The sequence below is a fragment of the Protomyctophum bolini genome (assembly GCF_963924005.1).
Source record: "Protomyctophum bolini genome assembly, chromosome: 7".
Taxonomy (NCBI): Eukaryota; Metazoa; Chordata; class Actinopteri; order Myctophiformes; family Myctophidae; genus Protomyctophum; species Protomyctophum bolini.
Window position 1 is genome coordinate 17565128 of NC_137868.1, and position 11770 is coordinate 17576897.

The following is an 11770-nucleotide window of genomic DNA, read 5'->3' on the forward strand; positions in this document are numbered from 1 at the left end:
CATTTTTGAAGGCTTCGGAGATGCTGAAGTCTCTGGCTCATATTTTTCAGAATAATGCATTTTACATTCTTGCACCAAGAGTGAAGAACACACTGCCTGAGTAATCAATAGTCCATATGCCGTGTCTGAGTCATGGTGTATATGGTCAAATCACAATAATGACAAAATAACACCCCAAAGCCAAAGGAAAGGAGTGGCACACTGGTGACTACTCTTAAACCACAATACAGCTTTATCCACAAGAGGGCAGTAGAGTTCCAGCACTGACTGCAGTAAACAAGAGGTGCTACTTGTCACTCAGAAAGGGACAGTATCTTAAATACATGTATTTGAAATATGTATTATAAATACTTTTGTATTTGTCTGGGATGGAAAAGTTATAAATAATTTGTATAAAGACCCTAACCCTGTATTTATGTGTCTGTCAACATATTCCATCTGGTTGAGCCAAAAGATGGCCTTAGTTTACCATTAATTAACACAAAACACAATTAAAACCAGTAAGACACCTGAGGGAGCGAGAAGCGACGCAACCTCGCCCCACGCATCCGCCTGGGTGACAGCAGACTGCTGGGCGAGTGTAGGCGCTTTGGCATGGGGGTCAGATCAACATACTGTAGTGTATGGAATGAATTATGTACTGGCCATATATGGGTCGTGTCTTCAGTGTACAGGGTTTGATGAGGTCAGATCAACATATGGAATGTCAGAACAGGTCAGCTGCATATATGGAGATCTAAGGGTGGCAGCGGGGGCAGTGTCTTGAGTGTACAGGGTTTGATGAGGGCTCAGGTAGGACCAGGCCTTAATTTCCATGACCATATTATGCGGCGTGACTGACTGGCGGGAAATGCATGATTTCATAATAAGTGCGACCTGTAGTGTTTAATCCCCTCAATATTGACAGCATAACATAGCTTTTGTTCATGTTTACATTTTATTAAAAAAAAAAAAATTACAACTCAAGACGCATAGCATACATATGATTTACAATGCACCGCATGATTGAAATTCCCAATTACGGCTAAAACAAGGCAGACATACCGTATATACAGTAAATATATATGAACATACAGCAGAATTATTGTTGGTAATAACATACATTCAGATGTGACACACACAAAAACACACCAAGCGCTGACTGGATCAGTATCTTTAACACCATGTCTTTCCCAGGCAACTGTTACAGTAGTGGTTGTCACTCTAGGTAAGAGACGGTTTGAATCCCGCAGTTGTGATTAACAATGAGCAGTGCAATTGTCATTCATTCATCAGTCTAGCCCACTCCCTCAATAACCACCACTGCAGTGCCCGACGCTGCCTGGTCTGTGAATAGATAACACACTGTTGGTTCTACTGGATCGGTTCAAGGTGCGAATGTGTGTGAATGCGTCTAACTGCGTGAAGCAGGGCATCATGTGCTCAGTCAACTTTCTCTTGTTATTTTATTATAATTAAAATAATAATAATAATATTATTATTATTAAAATAATAATAACCTAAATGTTGTTTTGGCACTTCTGTTAAGTCGGCTTGCTAGCATTGCTAGCCTCCTTCATTCAAAGTCATGGAAAGTATAAACTGAGTTAGGCCTTCGTAATACAACAAGTAATACTCATCAATTCCAAAGAAATATTCACCACTCCAACCAAACTGTTTCAACGGATTGAAAGAGCCAGAACAGTAATATTTTACTTACCGGTACTCTTAAAGTGCCAATCAGGGCAGCAGGGAATTCAAATCCTCCATTTTCCTGTTTAAAGTATAAGGATAAAATAGTATAAGGATAAAATATAATCTAGAAGCAAACAACTTAAAGAAAGATCTGTACAATTTACAATGTGCTTCTCATTATGCAGAGATCTAATACACACTATCAATGTGACCCTGCTAGATTTTTTTCTTTCTTTCTAATACATACCATCTCATAAAAAAGCAGACATTAAAGACATTAAATAATATTTAAAAATATAATGCCACCTTCCAATAAGCTACAGTAAGTGGGCTGCGTTCAGGCACGTAAAAGTATTCAGTCAGTTGCTACATTTGCATCCAATTGTCAAGTAAAATGTCAAAATGTGTCGGTGACAGATTAAACAATTTTGTTTAGTTGTGGTTCCACCATGTCTGTTGTGAGGTTATGTTTATTCAACAAATTGTTCCGTTATTTACTGTATACATTAATACCACAATGACAAACTTTTCCATCTCAAATAAAAATGTGATAATTATTATCATTGGCTATAACGCCAATGCGACGCATTCAAATATACTAAAATATATTGCCGGTATATGGTTTGATTTAAACATTATTTACAGGGCAACCCAGTAATCATTGCTGATTATTATCATCATAGGACCAGTCTCTCTTCTACAGTAACTCAAAAATACAGTTCAGTTCAAGTTCCATTTGACTCCAGTGTACACAAATCCTTTACAGTATTTAACATCCAATCATATTGTGGCATGGAAGCCATATTCTGTTCCGTTGCTTATCCTCCTTTTGAGCATGTAACCTCCTGTGAGGCTTTTGTAATGACCACTGCTGTTTTGTTCTCAAAATGTAAAGCACATTCTGGCTACATTCTGTGTATGAAAAGTGCTCCACAAATAAAGCTTTGTTTTTATGTAAACCCAATGCACCAGCTGGTTTAACAAATTTGTTCCCTCTCTCTCTTAGTTCCTTTCATACAAAACAATGCAGCTCAAAGTGCTTTACATGTAAGAGATTATACAAACAGTAAACATATTAAAAGGAAGCAAACAGGAAGAACAAAGTGCTTTGCATCAAAAGAAGAAAACAAGAAAATCATAAAAATAAAACAGCAAAAAGTAAAGCACGTAATCAATCAATAAGGAGGTTAAATGGTAAATGCCTCGGTTAAAGATCTCCAATATTCTTTTTGGTAAGGTTATACATATCTGCAGCCTATTCTATGGGCTTGTTAGGGAACTTAAAATAACAGGGAGTTGTTGGCAGAACAGGCGTGATGTGTTGTTTAGCTGAAAACGTGCATATGCCCGTCCTTCCATGGCACATGATTTAAAATGGATTCAAAACTCATGTTGATTGTGCGACCCATTCAATGTGTGTATGTATGTTGGAACTTAGACATTAACAAAACATCATGGTATACTCACTATACTGTAAACCATACGGACACAGATGGACACAGAGGAAGGCAAACTGGACCCGGTCCGTACTGATCCCTTTAGGGGTTGACACAGTATATCAGTCAATGTAGAGCATACAATGTCAATATAATCATCACCAGGTCAGTTCTGGATGGATTTGATCTTCAATCATTGATTTTACATGACAGTTTATTGGGGTTTGCATGGGTCGGGTCAAATCGGTAAGCTTTTAGTTTAGTCCGTCTGGCGGGGGTCATCATTGTAGCTGGTCTTTGTTGGTCGATTGCACTGTCCATCATCGAAGAATGTCTCTGCTGTTCTCACAGGTTGTGTGTGTGTAGTGTTTATGTCATCGTTGGTCTGGTCTGGTCTAGGGAGACTGTGTCATCCAATTGGGGGGGGGGGGGGCTAATGTAATCTTCCGTCGTTACTTGGGATCAGTCTGTGTGTGTGTGCGGCTGTATGGTGTGTGATGTACGTCATGTGTGTGTCCGTGCTGCTGCGTTTTCGCCAGGTTGGTTGTGTGTAGTGTGTGTGTCTCCTGTGTGTGGGGCAGGAGGGGGGCTCCCTTCATTGCCATACTGGCTCCCACCATCGCAGGGTAGCTTCTGTTCCTCCTGAGACCAACGTTCAGAACGGAGAGGCCACCACCCAGAGCTCCACCCCCCGCTGTCGAGGTGCCGAAGGGGCCCAGCAACGCGGCCGCCGCACCGCAAGGGTTGGACGCCCCGCTAGACGGCAAGGTGCGAAATCGCTTCAGTTTGTCCACCAGTCCGAGATTGGAAACCTCCGTCAGTCCGTCATCCGTCGACCCCTGTCCTCCTCCTTCTGCTCCTCGCTCCCTCTCCGCCTCCCCCAGCACCTCCCTCAGGATGGTCCGAGCTGGCTTGGAGGCCAGGAAGGTGTCGTAGAACGGGGGCTCCTCTGTGGAGGGACTGAACTGGAAAAGGGGACGCGAGGAGGAGGCGTCCGGGGAGGACGCAGACCCGGAGCGAGGTCTGTGTCCCGGTCTGCGTCCTGGCTTTGGGGAGTTGGGTGGAGTGGAGGGGGGGATGAGGAAGGGGTCCACGCACGTCTGCCACTCCTTCGCTCCATCTTTGGACTCTGTGCGTCCGTAGATGCCCCTGTGTGTCCGTCCGGCTCCCCCTCCTCCTCCTGTAGGAGTCGAGGCTCCACTGGTGTCGGCTCCTCTGTCCCAGGTCCGCGGGTCGTACACCGAGGCGGAGATCCCACTCTCCAACAGGAGGCGTACAAGGCCCAGGGAGGTGCTGGTGGTCCGGGTCGAGTCGCGAAGGTTGGCTGAGGACTCGGACAGGGAGAGGGACAGGGAGAGGCGTCGTGGAGTGCAGCAGGTTGTGGTGGAGGTGGACATGCTCTCTCTGGAGGCTGTGGCCGGGCGGCGGAGTACAGGAGTGCTGAAGGAGAGAAGAGAAGGAAGCGGAGGTCACAAGGTTTTTTTGTTGTTCTTAAAGGCTGACTCTCCAGATTTTGAACCTGAATCCTATCATTCTATTCCTGAGTAGGGATGGAGCTCGATAACCGATACCCGGGGAAATCCGATAACAAGCTTATTTGAGTACCCGTTATCAATAAGCTTTAATCAATCAAGACAAGAGGCGATCAAGAAATAAATGTAATCATCTATGCTGGCACAAATACTTTCCAACCAGTGCTGTCCAGGTAAACAAAATTACGCTTTTAAAGTGATGGTACACATATTAACCAGTTAACAGTTTCTTTAATATTATTTTATTGGTAAAAAGGTCAATTGCCTTCCGTCTGTGAGAAAAGTACTGTATTTGAAGGCTCTAGTAAAAGATACTGGTTCTGTTCAGAATTTATTGTCTCCCGTCTGTCCCCTGATAGTAGGCTCGATAAGAACCCGGCTCAATATGGATGATTGATAAGGTGCTCGTTATCAATAAACATTTACGAGCTCCATCCCTATTCCTGAGGAGGACGAGAAAATCACTTTATGTTCTGTGTGTTGAGATCTCGCTCTAAAAGGAGCAATGGAAAACAATGCAATCAGAACATCAAACTTATATGGATGACGTGTGTGTCACATGTCCTCACAACAGACCCATAGGATTCAGGTTTCACTTCAAACTACAGAATCAGGTTAATTGATTTGACACGCAGTTAGTTACTCATGGACCACAGCCCCTGCTACAGCATTACTTTTAGTTGGATCAGTGAGATACAGTATGTCTTCATGTAACAACTCGTTCGTTGTTTTGACAGGTGAGGTACAGTATAAGAATCAGGAAACATTTGAGGCAGAGTAGATGGATGACTTCATGAATACATACAGGAATCTAGCCATAATGCTACTTTTGTCCTCTATGCTGTATGTGTAAATTCTAATTCATTTTGCCGTATTGCCAGGGATCATGTTCAAAGACACTTTGACAGGACAAACAGCTGTGGTTGGAATTCAAGTTGGGACCATGACTAAACATTGTCTTATTTCCTGTACCATCCATCTCCTTTGCTTCCATGTGTCAGTCAGTATACAACCACACTATTACATGTGTCAGTCTGTATACAACCACACTATTTCACATGTGTCAGTCAGTATAGAGCGTCGCAGTCCCGCCCCCTTTCAGAACGACGAGTGGCCCAGGAAATGATTACCTGTTCATTTTTTCAAAAATGATTTATATAAAGACGGTTACGCCGCGGACAAAGCCAACTCGGATCGTAACAAATCATGACAACAAACACAATATTTTGGGCCGATCAAATAATTAGAAAGAAGAAAATAAAGGCAGGATACAACACTATCAGTTTTGTTTTTCTTCTTATAAATTATTTGATCGGACCAAAACATTGTGTTCATTGTCATGATTTGTCACGATCCGAGTTGGCTTTGTCCGCGGCGTAACCGTCTTTAAATAAATACTTTTTGAAAAGCCTATGGAGAAAATGAACGGGGAATCATTTCCTGGGCCACTCGTCGTTCTGAAAGGGAGCGGGACTGCGACGCTCTATATAACCACACTATTACATGTGTCAGTCAGTATACAACCACACTATTACATGTGTCAGTCAGTATACAACCACACTATTTTAGGTTGCAAAACAAAGTGTCTTAAGTTCTCCTCATCTAAACACACCCGACAAGCTCATCGATCGCACTCTCATGCACTGCCTCACCCACGTGCACGCTCAGTGGGCCTGCTCTACATCGGCCATCACAACCACGTGATACAGCCCCACTTCCTCTTCCTCGTCACATGATCTGCTGAGGGCCAATAGGACAACAGTGATTCAGCTGAGAGAGAACGATGAAGGCTAACTGCTGTTATGTTAATCACTACACTGTCCTCTAGGAGCGCTCTATGGTCATAAATAGGTTTCTGTCAAACAGAAATGAGGATCAGTGCTAAACTAGCTTTGCAATGTGGAATTACGGAGGAAAGAACTAAGGATGAAGTGAAAGTGAAGGACTGGTTAACCACATGAACCGTAGCGTCCATATTCAGGGCATGTCATAATAGGCAAACATTCAGCAAAAATACTATAATCAAACCTTCTGCAAAAATGGTTTTGGAGAAAATACATTATCTACAACTCACACGTTGTGTTGCAACATGTTGTGAGCTTGCAGCTATTTTGATATACAAGTATACTGTATAGTGTTTAAGTGCCTTGAGCCTTTAGGTTGGTGCGAAGCATTGCAATTAGGTGAATGATTCACTCAGTACAGTATGTGTAGTCATGTGTAGGTAGTACTGTGAGTACAATCCAACCATTGTTCAACTTCAACTTCAACATGACATCACGACGTTTACAGGTGTAAAAGTGTGTACCCACAACAAATTGCAATTTAAATAAGAAAAATATATTTCAAAATAAAAACATAAAAAGCACATGGTAATTTACATAGTATATGTATGTAATAATAAAGACTAATACCTCAGTCTCTTGCAAATAAAAGACAACATCAAATAGCAGATATCAAATATACTGTACATACAAATTTATGGGAATCAGTGGCGTACAGCTAGACGTCAGTAGGCCCCCGACAGCACCCCCCCTGTCGTTGCATCTCTGTATATGTATTTATAATTGTATTTTACCGACAGCACGGGTGGGCGGCCGTGTGCCCAAATGCCTCTTGGCCCCAACCCAATTGCGTTGTCTGCGTCACGCACGCTAGTTACGAATGTGGAAATTGTCCCTAACTCACTGTTTGGCATTTTGTATTGCCAGTGGGATGTAAGCAGCATCTACAGACTGTCACTGGGAGGGTGAGCGTCTTTGATGATCCACTTATGCTTGGCTACACACTGCCTTTGTGTATAATATTGCGTTTACTTCCTCTTTGGAAACAATGTGTATGCCATGGAAGAGACACGCTTGTGCATGGATGTCCGTTTATGTGTTAAAAGTAATCGACAGACGTTCAATAATGAAATAGAATCACACACTGCTGTGTTTAACTTGGGTTCTCTCACCTGGGCGACACACTGGTCAACTGGTCTGACGGGTGGAGTATCCGACAGGTGGTATACGTGTAGGTGGAGTAAGAATGAGAAGAACACTTCCCTGGAATATTAACTAGAAGAGAAGAAAGGAAAATCATATAGGAGGGCAGGGTTGGAGAGGAGAGGAGGGAAAAGGGAACAGGTTAGTGTTTAATGGTGCCAACACAACAACAACAATCCCACAATAAGATCAAACATAATAAGAAACATATCAAGAAGAGCACCAAGAAGAAAGAACCAATAAAGTTGGAATCACAGCAACAACCCAAAGCATAGGATTAGGTTAATATCCACACCAATACTGGTGATTACTGGGGAATAATGTGGTTATAATGATAACTTGATGGAAGCATTGACTGTATGTGCATTGTGGTTATGTTAATAACTTATAAGGAAGTGTTTATGATACATGTAGAGTATGTTTATGTACGTTTGTGTGTGTGAAGGTGACCCAGGGACATGGCGACTGGGTCAGCTCCAAGCTTAGCCTGGCATGTGATGTCACGAACATGTGACCTAGACAGCTGCAACCCTGATGCCAGATTTCTGTCTTCACTCTTCTCTGTCTCATACAGTACATGCACGCACGCACGCACAGACACACGCACGCACACACAGGCACACGCACGCACACACGTGACATTGGCTGTCCTCCAGTTCAAGGAGTGGAATGCCGGTTGAAAATAGCTCCTACAGTGCAGCCAACGTTTCAGCCATAACATCACCATGAACCTCTCTACTGTATGTCTTGAATTTAGGGCACATAACAGCTGTACTGTCCAAACATGTGCAAACATGACAGGTGTTTCACACTCCTGTCATGTCATGTGATTGGACAATAGTTACTTTCAGCAGGTTTTAAATAAAGGATCAATAATAAAATAGTAAAGTAAAAATAAATTATATATATATATTTATATATACATAGATTTACAGAGAAAAATTAAGAAATAGTGGGAAACTTTGAAATAATTGTAGAAGCAGAGTGATTGTGTGAGTCATGAGTCGATAAATTGGAGTGAGTGGGAAGGATTTAGAGAGTATGAATCGATGACAGGAGAGATCACTCAGGAGGAAGATGCAACTAAGATGAAGTAAAATAAATAAATAAGTACTTTTTTCATGAGGGCTATGATGACTGCACAGACACACACACACAAGGCCTGGCTGGATGTGTTTTCACATGCGTGTGCAGGTGTGGATAGGACCGGGGGGGGGGGTCTGTGGTTGCATGTCCAATGAATGCCCCCTCCACCCCACCCTCCGCTCTAACCCCCCACCCGTCAACCCCCACGTTCCAGGGGAGTGACAATCTGTCGTGCATGACCCCAGCTAGGAGGCTCCCTCACCGGGCATATTGTCCACCACACCAGCCTGGAACTCTGCCACGTCCCCCTGTTGGCTCATGCTGGATGAGGAGCAGAGAGGAGAGAGAGGAGGAAACGACGGAGGGAGGAGCGTGTTCACGCTTCTGCCCCTCGCTCCGGGAGCCATTTCCGATTGGCTGCTGTCATCGCTGCAATTTCTATCCGATATAGGGGAGGCCGATCGCGGACGAACTGCACTCTCTGAACTCTCTGAACTCTCTGCACTGTCTGCTGACTGGCCGCAGGGCGTGTCAAGTGACCGCTCGTCCTCTTCTGGTTGGTCCAGCTCCCAGGAGACGTCTTCCTGGTCCTGGTCCTGGTCCAAGGTACGGAAGCCTTTAGTGACCACGCCAGGGCGTTGGTCCAGGAGACTTCCCAGGTGAGGCTGGGCAAGCTGCTGCCAAGCATGCAGGGTTGCTGAACCTGGAGGAGAGAAGATAACAAGATATACGAATAATGTAAACATGTTCTGATTGTACTGTATGTACGGTTTGATCAGTGCCGAGAGCCTCTGGAACATCACAGTTGACCCGAGGAGGTGTTCTGGACTAGTGTGTCAGAGGGGAAGTGTCAAATGGAACTGAATTACAGACATGACACCCCAGAGTTTTATTTTCTCCGTCTATTGCTGTGTGGAGAACTGTTAGCTGTGGTTACTGCATTTCCTTTTGGATTCATAAAGGTCTATCTATCTATGTTTGCTATGGCACTCAACGTCAATGCAGGCACGTGCGCGCACACACACACACACACACACACACACACACACACACACACACACACACACACACACACACACACACAGATGGACACATGCTAACAAGCACGTACTCAGACAGTCAGAGCCAGCATGTCTATTGTCTATATACAATGGCCAAATACATGTGCAGCCTAATATCTGGACAGTATATGTCTGTCTCACACAAAGGAACACATGTTTGGACACACACACGCACGGACACGCACGCACAGTACGCACACACACACACACACACACACACACACACACACACACACACACACACACACACACACACAAAATGATCTTTGTAATGTCAGGCTGAATCAGCCTCATGCTGTAATGCATTCTGTTTTGCATTGAAGACAGAACTTTAGGAATACATGCGACATGGCTAAAAGGCCAGAACAGGAAAGAAAAGGGAGATGGTGAGAAGATTTAGTGGATTTTATTGAAGAAGTCTTCAACAGAGGGAAAAACAAGACAAGTTGAACTGAAACAGAACTTCACAGGGAGGAGAATAAAACAGAGAATATAATGATAAAAACAGAGGAGAGACATGGAGACACTGATTGAGGGGAGGAAATGAAACGGATGGTGTGTCTGTGTAGCATGCACTGTTGTACCTCTTCTTCAATTAATGATTATTAATTATAATTAACCCATTTAGACCTGTTGTAACTTTTACAGTGTTAAACCTTTCAATCCGGCAGCTACCTTTGTGTCTCATTAGTTGTAGCAACATAATATTTTTTTATTTTGAATAAGTTTTCTGAAAACTTAGGTACAGTATTAGAAGGCATTTTTTGAATTGGCCTCAGGTCAAAATGGGTTAACTCCTATCACACCATCTTGAATTAGGCTTGAAATAAATCAGTAAGTGCAATTATTTTCTTCATATAACGATCGACAAACGACACGAGTTTGAACAGGTGCATATATGTTCTACTGCCTGAATACTGTCCCATAGTGACAGTGGATGTAATTCTAGATCTGAACACTAGACGGAGCCAAATAACAGGACATTTCTTCATAATGGCAACGTTTTAAAGGGTTGCAGTACTTGTGTAAATGTGCACTGATTATGTGTGTCACTATAAGTGTCACTAAGGCATTCAGACAAGATTTATATCCAAAATATATGCTACAAATAACAAATATATTATATATTTGCCTATAAATACAACATTTAAACAGTATGAAAATAAATATCTATAAGCTTTAAGCAAAGTAAAATAAAAAAATGCTGCATGGTTGTTTAGCTTCTTGCACTGGATTTGCTGTGACTGTTTGTTAAGTAAATTACTATTTTAAACACTATTAAACTAGGTCTGATGAATTTACATAACATAACAGAAGCATTTATTCAGTAACATTATTCATATTTCAAACCAGCATGTGTGTTTACATTATACATTCTTGTATTTTGAGCGAATTATTAAAAAAGAGACCATGTGTACACTTGTACACATGGTCTTGTGTTATATATAATTGATTTGTTATAAACATTTAGACTCCGGTTGTGTTCTTATGTGAACAGCGCACCAAATTAAATCCCTCGTGTGTGCAAACTTGCACAATTCAAGCGATTCTGATTCCAGATTTAAGTATTTGTAACTTTCTAAATCAATGAATTAATCTCATTTTGATGTTGAGTCTAGATCTGAAACCAACAGCGCGGCTGTGTGTGTCTGAAGTAGAAGGAGTGTTGGAGATTTAAGCTCCCCTCCTGTTCCTCCAGTATGTCCAGCAGGCCTGTCACCAGGTCCAGCGAGGCCCCAGATGTTGACCGGGGCCTGGGCAGGCTGCTGAGCACCACCCGCATGGAGCTGCTCGCTGGGCTCTCAGCTTTTAACTGTGCTTCCTGCTTTACGCTGTGGTGGATGTAGCTGAACAGGGCTTGCTCTGGACTCTGTGACTGATTGTGAACACTGTGGTTTTGGTTGGGCTGTGCATTGTCAACGGGCTGATCTTGACTCTCTACGGGTTTCGAATTTTCGGACTCGGGGGCATTTGGATTTAGGCTCTCGGCGGGA

General features: G+C 42.9%; 1 protein-coding gene across 7 annotated transcripts in view; it reads right to left on the reverse strand.

Moving 5' to 3' along the window:
* Window positions 1-929: 929 nt before the first annotated feature.
* trak1a (trafficking protein, kinesin binding 1a) overlaps window positions 930-11770 on the reverse strand; it is a 39650-nt gene continuing 28809 nt past the window's right edge. For 3 of the 7 annotated variants that reach the window (XM_080768637.1, XM_080768638.1, XM_080768639.1), the window contains 3 exons: window positions 8978-9418; window positions 7599-7701; window positions 930-4550 (listed from right to left, as the gene is read on the reverse strand). In XM_080768637.1, the coding sequence (XP_080624763.1) occupies window positions 3563-4550; window positions 7599-7701; window positions 8978-9418 (1532 nt within the window). In that variant the 3' untranslated portion in view covers window positions 930-3562. Of the gene's footprint in view, window positions 4551-6294; window positions 6383-7598; window positions 7702-8977; window positions 9419-11770 lie in introns of all 7 variants that reach the window. The other 4 variants (XM_080768642.1, XM_080768640.1, XM_080768643.1 and 1 more) reach the window with 4 other exon arrangements.